At 38.7% G+C, this 20,933-nt stretch overlaps 1 protein-coding gene across 1 annotated transcript in view; it reads left to right on the top strand.

Annotated features, from left to right (window-relative positions):
• The window catches only part of SECISBP2L (SECIS binding protein 2 like), a gene marked incomplete in the record, with an annotated part of 58,901 nt that extends 38,008 nt beyond the window's left edge, over positions 1-20,893 (top strand). The window contains 5 exon segments of the mRNA XM_027768390.1: positions 2,822-2,984; positions 4,092-4,312; positions 5,249-5,403; positions 12,408-12,627; positions 17,806-20,893. Coding sequence (XP_027624191.1) covers positions 2,822-2,984; positions 4,092-4,312; positions 5,249-5,403; positions 12,408-12,627; positions 17,806-18,491 — 1,445 coding nt within the window.
• Between the last annotated feature and the right edge of the window lie 40 nt (positions 20,894-20,933).

Raw genomic sequence — 20,933 nt, forward strand, 5'->3', positions numbered from 1 at the left:
CATGTCCCAGTAGACATTTATTTTTTAGCTTTTTTCAACACATTTAAATCTGATTTATGTATAGATTAAGCAGCAGTATTGCACTGTTTTTAGAAGAGTGAGTTTATTTCTAATTATTTTAGCTAGGACATATTTGGCTAAGATTTTCCCTTTATTCTCAATTTAATATGATTCCTTTTTTATTTAGGTATATCCATCCATCCAGTCATGAATGTTTATTGAGCATCTACCATGTGTATTTTAGTAACAAGAATAGGAGTGGAGAGGTCAGAAAACATACTAAAATTATTGTGGACAGATTCTGCTATTGAAGAGTTTACAATCCAGGGGACCAGCAGTTGGCTTAATGGCTATGTTGCTGGAGTCCCATGTAGTCAACTGTGGTTTGAGTCCCAGACCCAGTGGCTTAAACTCAGGCTGGGTTCCTGTGCGTGTGTGCCCAAGATCCCAAGAGGAGAATGGAGGAGAAGGGATTGCGGCGTGGCCATCTCCCCGGGGGGTGATTTCTCACTTTCTGTGTCTGTCTTTCTGGCGTAGGGCTATTTTTTATTGAGTCTTTTTTTACGGTTGTTTTTGTTTTTGTTTGTTTGTTTGTTTTTGCTATAGGGCAAGTATGCTTCTCAGAGAGAGAGAGACAGAGAAAGTGAGAGGGAAAGTGAGAAATCACCCCTCCCCAGGAGCCATGCTGCAGTTCCTTCTCCTCCATTCTCTTCCTGGGATTTTGGCCATGTTATGCACACGTACCTGGGCATGATTCTCAAGGTGCCAGGCCCTGGACTCAAACTACAGTCGGCCATATGGGCAGTCTGGCATCCCAGCCACCACACTACCTGCTGACTCCCTCTTTTGTCATTTTTATTGATTTTCTTTCATGGTATGAATACAAATGCCACGATGAATAGGGAATTATAAACTATACAAAGTAGTCATCACATATGATTCCAGATGGTAACTCAGCAAAACTTCAGGTTTCTTCTAATTACACCAACTAGAACAAAGGTTTGTTTTGTTTTGTTTTAGCAGTAGACATTTTTTAATTTTTAATTTTTTAATTTTTTATTTTTACTTTCTTACTTTTTTTTTTTTTTTTTGGAGAGGTCTAGGATGCATGCACTCACCAGAAAGACAGAGAGACAGAGAGACAGAAAGCAAGAAATCACCCCCCAGGGAGGATGGCCACACCACAATCCCTTCTCCTCCATTCTCCTCTCGGGACCTTGGGCAAGCATGCACATGTGTCCAACATGAGTCCAAGCCACTGGGTCTGGGACTCAAACCATGGTCAACTACATGTCCCAGTAGACATTTATTTTTTAGCTTTTTTCAACACATTTAAATCTGATTTATGTATAGATTAAGCAGCAGTATTGCACTGTTTTTAGAAGAGTGAGTTTATTTCTAATTATTTTAGCTAGGACATATTTGGCTAAGATTTTCCCTTTATTCTCAATTTAATATGATTCCTTTTTTATTTAGGTATATCCATCCATCCAGTCATGAATGTTTATTGAGCATCTACCATGTGTATTTTAGTAACAAGAATAGGAGTGGAGAGGTCAGAAAACATACTAAAATTATTGTGGACAGATTCTGCTATTGAAGAGTTTACAATCCAGGGGACCAGCAGTTGGCTTAATGGCTATGTTGCTGGAGTCCCATGTAGTCAACTGTGGTTTGAGTCCCAGACCCAGTGGCTTAAACTCAGGCTGGGTTCCTGTGCGTGTGTGCCCAAGATCCCAAGAGGAGAATGGAGGAGAAGGGATTGCGGCGTGGCCATCTCCCCGGGGGGTGATTTCTCACTTTCTGTGTCTGTCTTTCTGGCGAGCGCACACACCCTATAGCAAAAACCTCTCCAAAAAAAAAAAAAAAAAGAACTTACAATCCAGGAAAGAGAAAAGAAGATGTATCTGTAATTATGCTAATTATTGAAGTAGTTATACAAATATGAACTCATTTCCTGAACTTAGCTAATTAAGAAAGTCACAGTAATCAGTGAAGGAGACAGGAGAGTGAAGAGATGTCATCTGAAATGTGACTTCTGAGCACAGAGAAGAGTCCAAGTGAGAGAGAAACTGGGGTATTGCCTGGAGAATCAGGAGTGGCGTGGCGTGAACAAGAGACAGTTGTCATTGTCATCAACAGTGGGACATTGTAGGCATGGAAAAAAGATTTCTCAGAAATAGTTGGAAAAATAGAGATGTAGAAGATGGGTAATGTGATCTGGGAAGAGATGCAGGTCCTTGTCAAATCCCCTAGTAACACATGTTTTAGATAATTTGACAGTCTCTCATTACCTTTGTGAAGACTTGTGAGCTGTGCTTCATTTTCAAGAGTATGTTTTAATAGATTATAGGAAGACCTCATTTTTGTAGTATATGAGTACTGTTTGTTTGTGGTATGAAAAATGCCCAGCTTGTTAGCTTATAGAGAATTTGGAAGTGACCTAAAAGACAACTGCCATTTCAAGTTGTGTTGATCAATACAGAGCTTTTTAGCATCTGAAGTTTCTTCTTCTTCTTTTTTTTTTTAAAGACGTTTTGTCTTAGGGCTCATGTGCTTGCCAGAGAAAGAGAGACAGGCATGGAGAGAGGGAAAGTGAGAAATCACTCCCGGGGGGGGGATGGCCACACTGCAGTCCCTTCTCTTCGTTCTCCTTGGACATGCACATACATTTGCTCTGCATGAGTTTCCAGCCACTGGTCCAGGACTCGAATTGTGGTCCAGCATGTGGGAGTCCAGTGATGTAACTGCTAAGCCATCTGTTGGTCTCCCCGGCATTTGAAGTTTCTAAATTCTTTTCTCAAACCTCACATCTCCACAGATACGGGCCTGAGCATGCCCAGTGATACTTCACTCTCTCCAGCAAGTCAGAACTCTCCGTATTGTATGACACCTGTGTCACAAGGCTCTCCTGCTAGTTCTGGAATAGGCAGTCCAATGGCATCTTCAACAATAACCAAAATCCACAGCAAAAGGTTTAGAGAGTAAGTTTTATTTTGTACTCATTACTGGATTGAATAGTTTAAGGAATTTTCTTTTTTTTTTTTTGTAATAGTTAATGCTGTGAAGGATTTGGGACTTTTAACATTTGTGTAGGTAAATTTATCTTTAAAAATGATATGAAAGAATCCCAGGGTGAAAATTTAATGTCTTTAAGTCTAAACCATATTGGTTTGTTGGATTCTTTTTCCTTATATCACTGTTTTTGAGAAAATATTTCTTGCCTGGCTTTGAGATGTTAATTAAATGTTAAATAACAGATGTGGAAAAAATTAAACATTAGAGAATAAAATGTTACATGTATATAAAATAAATAGCTTATTTCTTTTAAGGAAAAAACAGTGACGAAAACTACACTTTGGTGTTCTGTTCTTTAATTTTGCATAGTTTGACAGTCTCCCCTCTTTGTCAAGTTATCTCATTCTTAAATAGCAACATACTTGCAGTTACTTAAGCTTTTTTTCACATAAGCATAAAAAAATTCCCAAAGTATTTTTGTTTGTTTGTTTGTTTTTGGTACTAAAGAAGGGTAGAATAGATTTTTCTACTCCATAGTGTAATTTAGAGGTAGAAATGTGCTTGCCTGGTTATTTCTAGATTAGAAACTATAGTTTTCATTAACATCTGCTATGGTAGAGATGAGAGAACTAAAAACATTGGAAAAAGTATACTGGGATGATTTCCTTATCACAGACGTGAAGTACTTTAATGGCCCCACACTTTCTGTTTTTCGCATTATTCCTCTCGGAATTTGGGGCATAAACACACACCAGTGTGATTTTTCAAACCAGTAGGTCTGGGATTCAAACTGCGTATTCAGCTGTGTGGGATCCAGCTGCCTTAACCTCCACGCCACCTGCTGGCCCACTAACTTACTCTTTATATAAAGGGCAATCTGTTGAAATTCAGAAACAAAGGCAATATAGCACTCTTCTCTTTTCTTACTGACTGAAGGGTTTCAGAAATATTTAAGACTTTTCTGAAAACTTCTTACTGGATATATTTCCTCTTAAAGCAATTTTCCTAATGTAATTTTGTAATTACAGAAAAATAAATTAGGATAGAATACCTATTTTTGGTTTCCTTTGCAGGTATTGTAATCAGGTTCTTTGTAAAGAGATTGATGAATGTGTGACTCTTCTCCTCCAAGAGCTTGTAAGTTTCCAGGAACGCATTTACCAAAAGGATCCTGTAAGAGCAAAAGCGAGGAGACGGCTGGTTATGGGTCTGAGGGAGGTTACCAAACATATGAAGTTAAATAAAATCAAGTGTGTTATAATTTCTCCTAACTGTGAAAAAATCCAATCAAAAGGTATGCACATTTTGGTTTTGGACTATTTTGATATTTATTTAATATAATTGTAGACTATACACTGAATTCTAAAGTAGAAGCCATGTGTCTTTCTCAGCAGAGTTTAGACCTACAACAAATAATGACCATGAGGGGAAAAAATGAAATATTTCAATACCCGAAAAATGATAGTACAGCTGAGACTGTATTGTAAAGAAATTCCCATGTGTGAACACTTCACTAGGATTTTGATAGTGCCACCAAGTGTCTCCTTTGTTGTGATCAGGATGGGGACAAGAGTGCATTTCTTTGCCTCTGCAAATAGAGTCTGCTTTAAAAATTTTATATTACCTTCCTGATATCCCCATCCTCAAAGATCTCCACTCATGTTTATGGTGGAAATTTGTCTCAGAAACCAGCAGTTACATACGAAGGCTCTTGGGTACAGCATGCAAGTACTTTGTACCATGTCACTTACCTTTATTTGTTCTTTTTGAGGTAAAAGCTACTTTAGGTGATGAGAGTACCTAGTTGCATCATGTAGTACAGTAGGCACAGCCATAGGGGAGGAATACTCACCAAGTCAGTGTTATCTGTCTTATTGTGTTGTAATAGGTCACCACTTGAGTGGAAAGACTGCAAAAAGGAGTCAACCACTCTTAACAGTTTAATGAATTTATGGTAACTGTTGAATTAAAATTTGATTTCTGTTATGCTTATCCCTACATAGAGGGAAAAAATGCTAAGTTTGATGGAATTAGGAATTTAATTGGAAGAAAGAAAATATGTATATATACACGTGTAGTATAACTTCAAACTGGAGAATGTGTGCAATGGTGTAAATGCTGAGAGCACTCATAGAATTCTTTGCTGTACTGCTTTATGCATTAACTCCTGGGTGGTAGATTAGCTCCACTTAGGAAATAATAAAAACCTACGCATGTATTGATTTTTCAGGTGGCCTGGACGAGGCTCTCTATAATGTTATAGCAATGGCACGGGAACAGGAAATTCCTTTTGTGTTTGCCCTTGGAAGAAAAGCTCTAGGACGTTGTGTGAACAAGTTGGTTCCTGTTAGTGTAGTAGGGATCTTCAACTACTTTGGTGCTGAGGTAAGAATTTAGAAGCACACTTTTGTGCCTTCATACATCCCCCAAATAGCACATTTTCTGTTGACATATTCCAGTGTTGTATTTAAGCATTTGAAGTTGATTACTCTCAAAGAAAGAGAAGAAAATTCCTGAGTGTTATATTTCCTCTTTTGTAAAGTAAAACATTGTGTGATGAAAACATTTACATAGATTAATCCTACAGCATTTTTTCCCCTGATAATGGTCATTGTTTTCTATTTTTACATTTAATCATTGTACATTTTTACAGCATGTAATATGGGTGCTCAGAGCGCAAATGCATTGTATGTCAAGCAAGTCCAAGCTACTACTGCACACAGTAACTTTCCATTCTTGTCTGTTATTTATTTATTTTTTTCTGAGTCCCTCCTTCATGGTTATCAGTTACCGTATTATTCTAGGGTTTGAGTCTCTGCCAGACTATTAGTTTTTTTTTTTTTAATCTATTTTTCCTCATTTATTTATAATTTTTTACATTTTCCCACATTTACTTTACATATCAACAAATTTTTGCTTATACTCCATAGTTCTTGACAGTTGATAACTTTCAAAATTAAAAAAAACCTGAATTTTAAAGATAATGTTCAAAATAGTTGTTATACAATTTTGTTTGTGACTCTATACAGTGACAGTATGATCTTAATTTTTTTTTTTTTTTGAGAGGTTTTTGCTAGTGGGCGGGGGCCCTCACCAGAGAGACAGAGACAGACAGAAAGCGAGAAATCACCCCCCCAGGGGGGTGGCCATGCCGCAATCCCTTCTCCTCCATTTTCCTTTCAGGATCTTGGGCATGCGTGCACATGTTCCCGGCGTGAATTTTAGCCACCAGGTCCAGGACTTGAACCGTGGTCGATTACATGGGAGTTCAGCGACATAGCCATTACGCTAACTGCTGGCCCTGGTCTTAAATATTTTTGAGAAAATACTTACATGTCAACTACTCACACTGTTGAGAGGCAAACACCCAGCACACAGTTCACACATTAATCTTCCCAGCTCAGCTCTGTCTACCTAGTATTCTGTGGTTTACCATCTGCTAGCAAAGATCAGTCTCTTTTTCTTTATTTTAAGTCTTCCTCAAGGTAATCCTCTGGTTGTGACTGCTCTTTTGCAGTCTCTACTGATTACAATGCTGGGCTAGAAAAGCCCAGGTTATTTTATGGTACAGATTCTTTCATATGGCTTCTCTAATCGTCTCTGGACCGTTTGTGGTGCCAGGCCATCTTTCCAAAAGCTTCTGTTGTCTTACTTGAGATCTACCTTAGTTCCATAGTTTTTAGGTTAATTTTCAGATATGACATTCCAGTCAAAGACCTGTCCAATAATGAGTATTTCCAATTTCTGATGAATGAAACAGGCATTATTGAACTTGTGCAAATAACCCTTCTGCCACAAAGTAACAATACTCCCAAATACTTTCCAATTACAGAGGGGTCAGGAAGGAAGATAAGTTTGTTTCCATTTAAAGCAACAAGAAGTAAAAATATTTAACAAATTGTGAATTATCAACAGTTCAAAAGAAAGCAAAATCCTTAAATTGGGAAAACAGCATAGTAAAAAAAAATCAGTAATGTTTTACTCAAAAGTCATAAAACTCTATTTCACCAGTTCAGTCTATGTTCAGTCTATCTTCTGTTGAATATGCGGTGTTACTACGGTCCAATCTTTCTGTTTCAGTCCTGGAAGTTAGCATTCAACATTATTACTGATATTTCTTGTCCCTAGCTTTAAGTTAATAATTTTCTCAGTTGCTTTTTGTTCTCCTTCTGAAGGAGTGTCTTTAGTTTTCCTGGTAGAGCACTCCTTTCAGAGCTTCCTGAAGAGTGGGTCTGCTCTTGGCAAATTCTTTCAGGTCTTCCTGAGAATGTTTTTATCCTTTCTTTCCATGTAAAGGATAATCTTGCTGGGTATGATATTTTTGGTTGAAACTGTTTTTCACTTAATGCTTTGAATATATTTTCCCATTCTTTCCTTTCTTCCATTGTATCTGATGAGAGGTCTGAGGTTAGCTGGATAACCTTTATAAAGTAAACTAATGTTTCTCTCTTGCCAATTTTAGTATCTTGTCTTTGTCTTTATGGATTTTGCCAATCTGGCTATGATGTGCCTGGGAGAAGATCTTCTCGGGTTGATTCTATTAGGGGTCCTTAGTATTTCTTGGGATTGGATATTTGAATGCCTCTCTAGAGTTGGAAAGTTTTCTTCCAGGATTTCATGGAATAGATTATCAATGCCCTTGTTAATTTCTTCACCTTCTGGGATACTGATTATCTGGATGTTTGGGCACTTAATGGTATCTAGTATTTCTCGTATAGTCTCATTTTTCTGGGTTATTGTCTCAGTTCTTTTGGTTCTTTTTTCTAGGTCAGACAGAGGTTTTGCCTTCAACATCCAAGATTTGATCTTCTGATTTGGTTAATCTGCTTTTAATACTTTCGAGGAGGTTTCGATTTCCTATATTGCAGTCTTTATCTCTACCAGCCTCATTTGATTCTTTTTTATGATGTGTATTTTGTCTTTCAGATAGTGCAAGAACTTCTTCACCTCCTGGAACTCATTGTCTCTTTTCTCCTGCATCTTCTGAAGTTCATTGTCTCTCAGCTCTTGCATCTCATTTAGTTTTGTCACTGAATATGAATATTCTGAATTCTCTGTTGGACATTTCCACGAGTTCTACTGTACTGTCTATGGATGATGAAAGATTGTTCTTTTCTCTTAGGGGAGAGAGATTTTCTTGGTTTCTCATATTTCTTGTACCTCTGCGGTAGTTTTTGATCATTCCGAGACAAAAATCTCTACTTCTCTGAGTATTTGGGGAGTCTAAAAGGTGGGGTTTAGAATATAGTTTCCAGTCCTACAGCATTTTGAAAAGAGTTTAGTTTCTATTTCTGCCAACGTATTGTTTTCAGGCTCAACTATATAGTACTTAATGATTTATTTGACTATAGGTTAAAGAGATCCGGTATTAAACAGTGTAAAATAATGTCTTCAGTTTATGATGGGTATATTTTTTGTTACTAGGAGTCAAGAGGGAAAATAACACTAATAATTTGAGGAGATTTTCCTTCAGAAAATGGAATCCCTAAGCCAGTTGTCATAGTAGTTCTGCATCCATGACATCAGCATCTTTGTCTTCCTGGGAGCAGGGAACCACCAGGTTGCCTAAGAGAGGGGTGAACCGACCCAGGTTGGAAACAGATCAGGTCAAAACTTTCATGCTGATCAGAAATATCCAGGTCATGTTTACCAGTGAAAATTCTTTGTGTTGTGGATTTGTTGTATTAAATTTGGACATTTAATAGGAGTAGAAATATGTTGAATTATGACATAGGAATCCTTACTAAGTCATTGTTGTATGATTCTGTTATCTATGGAAACTTAAATTTTTTTGGCAAATGACAAAATTCACATAGCATTATAGTTGTTCTTCAGTAACTATGATACCTAATGCTATGTGGATTTTTCTGCTTTGTTAAACATGAGTGTTTATTAAAGATTCTACTTGTAAGCACTTTATTATGTTTCATCATTTGCTTTTGGCTCAGTAATCATTCTTGTCTCTTGTGTCATATTGTTATAGTCCATCCTGTTGCTAATAACAGAAAGTATCCGAGTCTAGGTCATTTATAAGGATAGAGGTTTATTCTGCTCTCAGTTTGAGGTCCAGGGTCCAGAGCTGCATCTGGTGAGGGTATATCGACTGCCTCACTACATGGGGGAGGAGAGGAGTATGTACATCTGTGTCTGTGTGTCTTTGTTCTGGTCTCATTCCGTCTCCCAATAAATCCACCAGGAATCATTTGCCAGGGCAGCACCCTAATGACCTTAATCCTACCTCCCACCCTAATGACCTTAATCCTAATCCTTCCAAAAGCCTCAGTTTGTAGCATTATAGAAGGGTAAGTTTAAACGTTCTTAATCCTGTCACCACTGAATCTCAACACAGGAGTTTTGGAGGACTTCTCGGGTTGATTCTATTAGGGGTCCTTAGTATTTCTTGGGATTGGATATTTGAATGCCTCTCTAGAGTTGGAAAGTTTTCTTCCAGGATTTCATGGAATAGATTATCAATGCCCTTGTTAATTTCTTCACCTTCTGGGATACTGATTATCTGGATGTTTGGGCACTTAATGGTATCTAGTATTTCTCGTATAGTCTCATTTTTCTGGGTTATTGTCTCAGTTCTTTTGGTTCTTTTTTCTAGGTCAGACAGAGGTTTTGCCTTCAACATCCAAGATTTGATCTTCTGATTTGGTTAATCTGCTTTTAATACTTTCGAGGAGGTTTCGATTTCCTATATTGCAGTCTTTATCTCTACCAGCCTCATTTGATTCTTTTTTATGATGTGTATTTTGTCTTTCAGATAGTGCAAGAACTTCTTCACCTCCTGGAACTCATTGTCTCTTTTCTCCTGCATCTTCTGAAGTTCATTGTCTCTCAGCTCTTGCATCTCATTTAGTTTTGTCACTGAATATGAATATTCTGAATTCTCTGTTGGACATTTCCACGAGTTCTACTGTACTGTCTATGGATGATGAAAGATTGTTCTTTTCTCTTAGGGGAGAGAGATTTTCTTGGTTTCTCATATTTCTTGTACCTCTGCGGTAGTTTTTGATCATTCCGAGACAAAAATCTCTACTTCTCTGAGTATTTGGGGAGTCTAAAAGGTGGGGTTTAGAATATAGTTTCCAGTCCTACAGCATTTTGAAAAGAGTTTAGTTTCTATTTCTGCCAACGTATTGTTTTCAGGCTCAACTATATAGTACTTAATGATTTATTTGACTATAGGTTAAAGAGATCCGGTATTAAACAGTGTAAAATAATGTCTTCAGTTTATGATGGGTATATTTTTTGTTACTAGGAGTCAAGAGGGAAAATAACACTAATAATTTGAGGAGATTTTCCTTCAGAAAATGGAATCCCTAAGCCAGTTGTCATAGTAGTTCTGCATCCATGACATCAGCATCTTTGTCTTCCTGGGAGCAGGGAACCACCAGGTTGCCTAAGAGAGGGGTGAACCGACCCAGGTTGGAAACAGATCAGGTCAAAACTTTCATGCTGATCAGAAATATCCAGGTCATGTTTACCAGTGAAAATTCTTTGTGTTGTGGATTTGTTGTATTAAATTTGGACATTTAATAGGAGTAGAAATATGTTGAATTATGACATAGGAATCCTTACTAAGTCATTGTTGTATGATTCTGTTATCTATGGAAACTTAAATTTTTTTGGCAAATGACAAAATTCACATAGCATTATAGTTGTTCTTCAGTAACTATGATACCTAATGCTATGTGGATTTTTCTGCTTTGTTAAACATGAGTGTTTATTAAAGATTCTACTTGTAAGCACTTTATTATGTTTCATCATTTGCTTTTGGCTCAGTAATCATTCTTGTCTCTTGTGTCATATTGTTATAGTCCATCCTGTTGCTAATAACAGAAAGTATCCGAGTCTAGGTCATTTATAAGGATAGAGGTTTATTCTGCTCTCAGTTTGAGGTCCAGGGTCCAGAGCTGCATCTGGTGAGGGTATATCGACTGCCTCACTACATGGGGGAGGAGAGGAGTATGTACATCTGTGTCTGTGTGTCTTTGTTCTGGTCTCATTCCGTCTCCCAATAAATCCACCAGGAATCATTTGCCAGGGCAGCACCCTAATGACCTTAATCCTACCTCCCACCCTAATGACCTTAATCCTAATCCTTCCAAAAGCCTCAGTTTGTAGCATTATAGAAGGGTAAGTTTAAACGTTCTTAATCCTGTCACCACTGAATCTCAACACAGGAGTTTTGGAGGACTTTCAAACAGTAGCATGTGTTTTCATCATCCTCAAGGCCTTACCTGTCCATGCTATCACCCACTTCCTTTTGGTCTTCATGTTCTTCCAGCAAGAAAACTTCTATTTCCTGTGGCAGTTGCCATCTTCTACATCCCTGGTCAGCCCCTACATATACTTAATTCCTTATATTCTGACCCAAATAAGATTCTTCAGCTCTCCCCATATAAGCCTTGCACTTTTTTTAAGCTCAAGAATGAGAGACAGACTCAAGAGAGGTGGGGAGACAAAACCCCCCAGTGAGACTCACATTTCAGTCCTTGCTCAAGCTTTCCAGCCCACCAGGATTATGGGTGAGTGTGCCCAGGGTTATAGGCAACAAGACAACTGACTTACATTCTTCTATATGGATCCAGCATCACTTGAACAGTGTGTTACCTCTTCACCACTGAGCTGGTCTTTGTCCTTTTTTTGTGTTTATACCTATATGTGAGATTTTGCATGTTTAGCTAAATATGCTCTATCTTCAAAATTGTTCCTACGTTATTTTTTTTTTTAAGAATTACTTTATTTTTATTTTTTATTTGTCTAGAGAGAGAGACAGAGAAAGGAGAGAGAGACCCAGTGAGGAACCATGGTCTGCCATGTGGGAGTCCAGTGCCTTCACCATGCCTCCTGTCGGCCCCACATTTGTATCTATTTTTCAAGACCTATAATAGATGTCATCTTCCTTCATGGTTTCCTCAGTGACACTCAACAGTTTAGATTTAATGTCTCATCTAAAAGCCCTGATATTTACCACAGCATTCTTTCTTGAATTACTGCTCCTGTCTTCTTGTTATAGCCACATAGACGGTTCCTGGAGAGCGAAGGTGATGCGCAGTTGTCTCTCTGCAGTCTGTAGTGCCAGACACCAAAGGGGGATGTATTTGTTGAAATGACAAACTTTGCACAGACTTCTAATATGCCACATTTGGTGGCTCATGACAGAGTCAAGAAATGTCCTCAGACTTGTGAGAATTAATAAACAATATGCGCAAGTTGAAGAGTGTTCCAAAAGGTTCTGTGGCTTCAATACCATTTGGATTTTGTTCTGATTGAAAGTATATCTGACCTTGAAACAAACAGTAGAGATAATTTATTGCTAATAATAGGAATAAAAAAAGTATAACAAAAAAAGGACTGATCCTTTTTTTTTTTCCTTTTAGAGTCTGTTTAATAAGTTAGTAGAACTCACTGAGGAAGCCCGGAAAGCATACAAAGATATGGTTGCAGCGATGGAACAAGAGCAGGCTGAGGAAGCCTTAAAGAATGTGAAAAAAGTACCACACCACATGGGGCATTCTCGGAATCCCTCTGCAGCAAGTGCCATTTCCTTCTGCAGCGTTATTTCTGAACCCATATCTGAAGTGAATGAAAAGGAATATGGTAAGTTGTTGCATGCCATTTAAATAACTTAAAGTGTGAAATAATTTAAGTGATTAAAAACATTTTGTTAATGATTTCCCAGGCTACCTTCTGTTTTTGTCTTCATTCTTGGTTATTTAAATTTTGCTCAGAATTTTTATTTAAAAACTATATTGAAGATATCTATTAAAAATTAGGATCATATTTGGGACTAAGATTTTCTGTGAGACCTTGCGATTTAACTAGTTCTAAAATCTTTTCAAAAGTCCAGAGGTGGAGGGTGTTCAGTAGGTGGTGTGGTGGTTAAGATGCTAGATTCCCACATAGCCAACTACGATTCGAGTCATGGACGTAGTTGAAAACCAGACTAGGCACATGTTTATGCATGAGCAAAATCCAGAGAGGAGAATAGAGGAGAAGGGATTGTAGCATGGCCTTGGGAGATGATTTCTCACTCCCCCCCCCTCTCTGGCAAATAGACACGCCCTATGGCCAAAACCTTGGGAAAAAAACAAAGCCCAAGAGGATTTAAAAGACCAAATGTACCCTACTTGTGACCTATCACTGATTAAATAGGAAATTTTTTCTAATATTTTATTCAGTTATTAAAATTTTACATTTACTAAGTAAACTAAAGATTGGATTACTGTTCATCCTGAATTTATAAGGTGTGTAATCATGTGACCTTTGCTTTCAGTTGTTGTAGTCAAAAGAAATACAGACTAAACAACAGTATATATGTTTAATGTTTAACATTACTGTAGTCTACATATTAGAAATTTCATTGCCTTGTTTCTGTGATACTTTGATCTCTTAAGTTCTCCTCTTTCTTCATCTACTTTCTGATTTATCTTTCCCTTTTTCTGAGATGTAGGGCACATGTGCTTGCAGAGATGGAGACAGAGAGACAGAAAGTAAAACATCACCCCCCAGGGGAGATGACCATGCTGCCATCCCTTCTCTTCCCTTCTCCTCTAGGGATTTTGGGCATTCACAAACATGCACCTGGTGTGAGTTTTAAGCCATCGAGCCCAGGACTCAAACGATAGTCAACTACGTGCGAGTCCAGCAACATAACCATTATGCCATCTTTCTTTTCTTTTTTAAAAAATAGAGTAGCTACCTCCTGAGAGTTTTACAGCTTATTGCCATCTAAAATTTAGCATATAAAACCTGAGTCCCTATTTTCTTCCCACACTCCCTTTTTTGGTCTCTCTATCTATGATTGTTTTTAAATGTTTGGAGTATTTTTTGCTGTCTCCAGATCCAAGTCAATCAACATATAGTTGTGGGCCTCTAGGAAACTGTTGGTCATGGGTAGGTGCTTCTGGCCTAGAGACACACGTGTTTCTTTGGCCAGTGTGGTACTAATTGAAAATAAATAGATAAAGTACTAACTTCGTAAATGAGATCAATCCTCTCTGTAACGGAATGCCAGATTTCAAAGTAAATTGCAAAATAAATCCATATAGCTGTGGCCAAAGACAATGACAGAGTGACAAATGATCTTCACATGGGCACGTGATTAAAAAGTAATAAGGGGCTTGCCTGTGGCCTCATGGCTAAGGGAACTGAATCCCACATAGCTGACTTGAATCAGTCCCAGTGGTTTGAAAAACACTCCAGGCACATGTGCTTGTGTGTCTAAAATCCTGACAGGATGGTGAAATGGAGGAAAAGGGATTGTAGTGTGGTCATGTCCCATTGGGGTGCTTTCTCTTCCTCTTTTTGTCTCTCTTGATGAGTTGGATGTGCCCTCTGACCAAAAAAAAAAAAATTTAAAAAGGAAAAGAAACTTACGAAGATTTAGGAGATATTTTGAAAAGCTCCAGATTTAAAGTGTTATCATTTGAAGCCTTATTTTTTTCACACTCTGCCTATTAGTTTGGGTGTAATTGATTAATCTCTGGGCCTGAGATTTCTCTTTAAAAGAAAACTGTTAGAAGGAAATATAAATGTGTATCTAAAATTTGTTTTTGTTTTTGTTTTTGCCATAGGTGTGTGTACTTCCCAGAGAGAGACAGAGAGGGAAAGACAGAAATCATTCCCCAGGGAGGATGGCCATGCTGTAACAGTACAATCTCTTCTCCATTCTCTTGTCAGGATTTTGGGTATGCACACACATGCACCCCGCTTGAATCTCAAGCCGCTGGGTTCAGGACTTGATCTTTGGTCAGCCATGTAGGAATCTAGCGCCCAAACCACATGCCACCTGCTGGCCCCAAATTTGTTAAAACTTTATGCCTTTTTAAATGTTTCTTTTTGTATAATTTATGTATGAAAATGTTCATTTAATAGGCTTTTCCCCAGCGCTTACTATATGCTAACCAGAGAGACACAGAAATGATCTGGAGTGGGAATGAGGAGGGATGTGGGGCTGGGGCACCAAACTCAAAGCAGGTACTTTTGAACTGTGTATGTAAAAATTGCTTTGGGCCTTTAGGTTAGTGACTCTGAAAGTCAGAAAAGACTTCACAAAAGAACTGACATTTAAGGGAAGTTATCAGGACCAGCAGATGGTATAGTAGTTACATCACTGGATCCCACGTGGCCAACAGCAGCTCGAGTCCCAGACCCAGTGGCTTGAAAATCATGCTGGTGCATGTACGTGCATGCCCAAGATCCCAGGAGGAGAATGAAGGAAAGGGGGTTGCGGCATGGCCATCTCCGTGGGGGGTGATTTCTCACTTTCCCTCTCACTGTGTCTGTCTCTTTCTCCTCCATGTGCCCTAAGGCCAGAAAAAAAAAATGGAAAAAAAAAATAGTTATCAAGGATGAGTAGGAGTCTAAGGAGTAAAGGAGAAGAACATCTCATGCAGGAAGAACAGCTTATGCTGTGACTTCAGGGAGCAGTGAGGATTCAGAGTGACACCGAGCACGGAGTACATAGCCGAACATGTGAAATGGGACCAGAAAGACAAATAAGAGGCAGATCGTGAAGGGCTTGGCTGTGCTGAGCTGAGTTCAGATCCTGCCCCACAGTGATAGAAAGCTAGTAAGACAATGACATCATCGGTTCAGAAAACCAGGTAGGACATTTCTGCAAATGTGCAGCAAGAAAGAGGAGGAATGAGGCTAAGGCAGTAGTCAGCACATTTAGGAGTTTTAGATGTGACATCGTGTGTGGAGGGAGGAAAAGGAGGAGGGTAAGGGAGAAACACAGAATCAAGGGTTACTGTGAGGTTTCTTCTGCTTTGAAACTAGTAAATGATAATATCATTCACTGAGAATTGAGATAAGAATGAGAGTGGGAAGGACCCAGGAAAGAAAGTTTTCTCCTGGGGCCAACAGGTGGTATGCTGGTTAAGACGCTGGAGTCCCACATGGTCAACAGCAGTTTGAATGCCAGACCTGCTTGAAAATCACACCAGGCATGTGTGTATGCATTCCCAGAACCTCAAGAGGAAGATGGGGAAGGGATTGCAGCGTGGCCATCATCTCGAGGTGGGGGGGTGACTTGTCACTTTCTCTCTCTCTCTCTCTCTCTCTGGTGAGTGCACATACCCTGTGGCAAAAACCTTAAAATAATAAACTACAGAAAAAAAAGGAAAGAAGGTTTTTTTTTTTCCTAAGCCACGTGTCCTGACTTGAGTTGAGGTACTTGAAATGTGACCCGTATCAATATATAGTCCATGGGTGGGAGACCAGCAGTTAGCGTAATGGCTATGTTGCTGGACTCCCACGTAGTCGACCACAGTTCATGTCCCAGACCTGGTGGCTTAAAACTCACGCTGGGCGCTTGTGCGTGTGTGCCCAAGATCCTGAGAGGAGAACGGAGGAGAAGGGATTGCAGCATGACCATCCCCCCTGGGGGGTGATTTTTCGCTTTCTGTCTCTATGTCTCTCTCTTCTGCCTGGTCAGCACACGTGCCCTATAGCAAAAACCTCTCCAAAAAAAAATTTAAAAAAAAATAGTCCATGGGTGATAATCAAGGTTAATTTATTAACATAAGTAGGTTTGCTTATTTTACTACACCTTGGTAAGAATAATAAATTTTAAAGTAAATGGTAATTGTAATAGAAATAAAATAGAATTTTTACTTTTAAAAAAATGGGTGAGGGGCCAGCAGGTAGCATGGTGGTTAAGGAGCTGGACACTCCCATGTGGCTAACCACAGTTCGAGTCCTGGACCCGATGGCTTGCTTTCTCACTTTTCTTCTCTCTGTGTGTCTGTCTTTCTCTGGTTGAATTGAAATGAATGAATACATAAAATTAAATAAATAATTCTTTTTAAAAATGATTGAGAGAGCTGTGTTTTCTCTACTGATTCCTACATATTTTGCTGTAAATTGATTTTTTAATCATTAAAAACATTTTTAGATGTTCACAATTCCATTATGTAATACAGTAACTTTTTTTTACCTCTAAAATCACTTAGAAGCTCAGCTAAATATATTATAAAACAAATTTTCACCAGTGTTAGAAATGTGTGGATAGATTTGTTTCTTACAAATAGGAACATATCCATTTATAAACCAAAATTTACCTGAGGTAACTCACTGAGTGAGGATGGTACAAACCCATGAAATTGGCTATTTTGCTGGACATCTTCTTTAAAGAGATTTTTGCTAGAGGATATGTACACTCGCTGGAGACATAGAGAAAGAAAGAGGAAGTGGGAAACTACCCTGCAGGGGAATGGCCACACTGCAGTCCCTTCTCCATTCTCCACTTGGGATTTGGGGCACACACACATCCTTGGCATGAGTTTTAAGCCTCTGGGTCCAAGTGTCGACCGTGTGGAAGTCTAGCTCCTTAACCACTACACCACCTGCTGGGCCCTTACTGGACATCTCAGTTCCACCATATGTGAATTCTGGGCCTTTGAGCACAGTACAACTCCAGACAACAGAAAATTTAGACAACTGGTTGATTTTCATGACTATATGGATTTGATATATGAATGTCAATGAGCTTCTTTTGGAAGGAGACTTTGCTTTCTGAGCATTACTATACTAATTTTTGCTTCCTTGGTTTTTTACCTTGAATACACATTTTTGAGAATTTTTTTTCTTTATAACATTTAAACCAATACTTGAATAAACTAAATTTTTAGCATTTCTCATATGTTGCTGAACTAAGAAATTTTCAGTACAAATTTCTGTATTTTGGTCTTCCCTGTTATTTCAAGGCTTTTAAGAGTTGCATGATTCTGAAATAGTGTTCTGGTTTTTAAACCATCTGTTTGATATTTGTAGAAACAAATTGGAGAAACATGGTAGAAACTTCAGATGGACTGGAAACGTCAGAAAATGAGAGAGAGGTTTCCTGTAAACACAGCATTTCTGAAAAACCCAGTAAACTTCCATTTGAAACCACCCCCATTGCTAAGCAGCCTTCGTCAGTGGCTGCAGGCAGTACTACCTCAGCTCCAAACCCTGGGAAGTCGACAGCGAGTGATAAAGAGGAAGTAAAACCTGACGACCTGGAGTGGGCCTCACAGCAGAGCACAGAGACCGGCTCTTTGGATGGCAGTTGCCGAGACCTTTTGAATTCCTCCATCACCAGCACCACTAGCACTCTTGTACCTGGCATGCTCGAGGAAGAGGATGATGAAGATGAGGAGGAGGAAGAAGATTATACTCATGAACCCATATCTGTAGAAGTACAGCTCAATAGTAGAATTGAGTCTTGGGTCTCAGAGACCCAGAGAACTATGGAGACCCTCCAGCTTGGAAAAACCCTCAATGGTTCTGAGGAAGACAATGTAGAGCAGAGTGGAGAAGAAGAAGCAGAGACGCCCGAGGTGCTGGAGCCTGCGGTGGACAGTGAGTCATGGACTGCTGCCGACCCACAAGCCAGTCCTGAGCAGCAGGAGCCCAGCCACAGCAGCTTGACGAGCAAAGAGCACCCCGATTCTAATTATACGCCCCCAAGTATATAACTCAGGAAATGTCGGCCATCTATCCACACCTGTGTAAGGGTTGCAGCCATTACCTTTTATGCTTCATCTCAACGTTTTGCACTGTCCAGTATTTAATATATGTATTTAATTCCTGACAAAGATTATTTTTGTAGCTTTTACTTGTTTTGTTAATGATCTATAGCTTAGCTTTTGAGTAGCATCTAAGTGTCTTTCTAAGAACTGTGTGGAAAATTCAAATCCATTTCTGCTTACTTGTAAGGGGAAATGATGATTAAGAAAAGATGACGGCCAGGTTTTAAAGAAAACATTCAAAATGCCTATTTTTAAAAGTCATTTTGAAAACAAAGATCAAGGTTATAAAGACAGAAGCAGTTAGCATCGTTTGCTTAGGTGTATGCCTTCTTCACTCTTAATTTGTCTGACCTAGAAGTTGTTTGAATGTCATTAAAAGAGAGCTAGAGCTAGAGTCAGAAAGCTAAACGAAAGGCTGAAGGTAACTAAGTCCACAAGGTGTTTTATGTTAAAAAGTTGGTGTAACTTTTATTTGGTCCGCAAATGCTTCTTTCAGAAGTCACTGTTGTCAGTTAGAGTTGGGATGGGCTAAAATACAACCTTTAAAACTTAGGCTAGCAACAGAGCCCCAGGGTAGATGAGAGCTAGCTGGCCTCGTCTGTGGAAAGTGATTGATGTCTATAATAATGAACAGTTTCCCTGGCAGAACCTTCCGGGTTCTGTCCACTCATCTGATTCTTACTTACCTCAGGAATGCTCTTGTACATAGTGTTATTTACACAAGTTAGGCCAATTTTGACGGGTGAATTACTATAACTGATTGTAGGACTGCAGCACTTACACGTAAACTACTCGGAAACAACGTCTTACGCTGGCGTGTTCTCTTGCATGCTTCTGTTTCAGGACTCTCTCGATTTGAGGTATGAATTTGGGTATCCAAACTTGTCCTGAGTGCAAATTTTTTTCACCTTTTTTAAAATACATATTTTGCATCTAGCCTTGAGCACCTTCCACATACAGCAAAGACCATAGTTACCGACAGGAGATCAGGGAAAGAAACTTTGCACAGTTTGTAACATGTATACTGATAATCAAGGCTTAGAAGAGGAAGTTTCAGAAGAAAAGAGAAAGTTGTCAATTGTACTGAACCTGTTAGATGATGTATGCAGGTATTGATTCTTTATTCACTGTTTATCTCTGCCCTTCTGTAGGAATGTGTGTACCACCTTGGGAGAGACTTCCTGTGTTACCGTATTTGTTAGTCACTACCTTAATTTTAGTGACCTCTAAAAGTTTATATAATAGTGGGAGAACTACAATTCTTTGTATTTCTGCTTTCCCCTCCACCTCACCTCCCAACCCCATTTAGTCAGCACATGCATACACACCATGCTTTCTACTTACTAGCTCCTAGGGTGGACACAAAAACAGGGAGAGGCGTTTTCCCTGCCCTGGCTGTATGGGGCAAGCCTGTGCCTCGCAGAGGCAGGTGACAAAAATAATTGGGCAGATTCTTTACTGAACTTACTGGGACTACTGCTAGTTTTGATGGTTTACAGTGCTGGCATTTAGTTACTGGAGAGATCAGATTCTCGGTTGATGATTTAGTATTTGTGAACTATGAAAGTTTAAGAGCATTGCTGTGTAGAAAGTGTCAGTCTATCTATTTTATCAGTGTGTTAACAGGGGCCATTATTATACCGTCCTGTCTAAACTGTTCTCCAGGATAGACTTTGTAGGCACTAATTGTCCAATACTTAAAGGAACACAGTGTGTAAGAAATGAAGCCTCTGAAATAGTGATCATGGATTTATATACACAGCAGATCTTACTGTCTCTACACAATTGGAAATGTTAGCTGGTTTAAAGAAATGATAGAGGTTCTGAACTACTGACAGTCTTAAAAGCGGATTTAAAGACTTTTCCCACTTTTTTATGGTATAAATTTTATTTGCTTGATGTCAGTGATTCAGATAACTCTTGATCTTGAGGTAATAGCTTTTCAAAGGTTTCTTATATTTTATAACACTTCTGAACATGAATCGTCATTTTAGATTTTTGACATTTGTATCAAAAGAGAAGTTGAGGACATTGTCAGAACACCAGTAACTTAATTTTGTGGTAGACTTCAGAAGTGTTTAACTGTGTGTTCAATAAATGCTCTCACACATGCAGTACCTCTTATGCTGGCAAACCCAAGGGACCATACCCTCTTTTATATGGGACAGGTCACCTCCAGAGGACAACCCAAGATTTATTAAAGGAAATGCAATTACGTTGAGAGTGTGTTTAAGTATTAATAATGTCTTTATCATTTGTTTCCTTTAGATAAATTTTGAAAATTTTGTATATCAAGTTATAGGAGCAGGTATGAAAATTAGGAAGGCTCTTTCTTTTTTTTTTTTTTTTTAAAAAAAAAAAAAAATGGATTTGGTTCTTTGGGAACTT

Source organism: Tupaia chinensis, unplaced genomic scaffold (assembly GCF_000334495.1).
Source record: "Tupaia chinensis unplaced genomic scaffold, TupChi_1.0 Scaffold146140_1, whole genome shotgun sequence".
Classification (NCBI taxonomy): domain Eukaryota; kingdom Metazoa; phylum Chordata; class Mammalia; order Scandentia; family Tupaiidae; genus Tupaia; species Tupaia belangeri.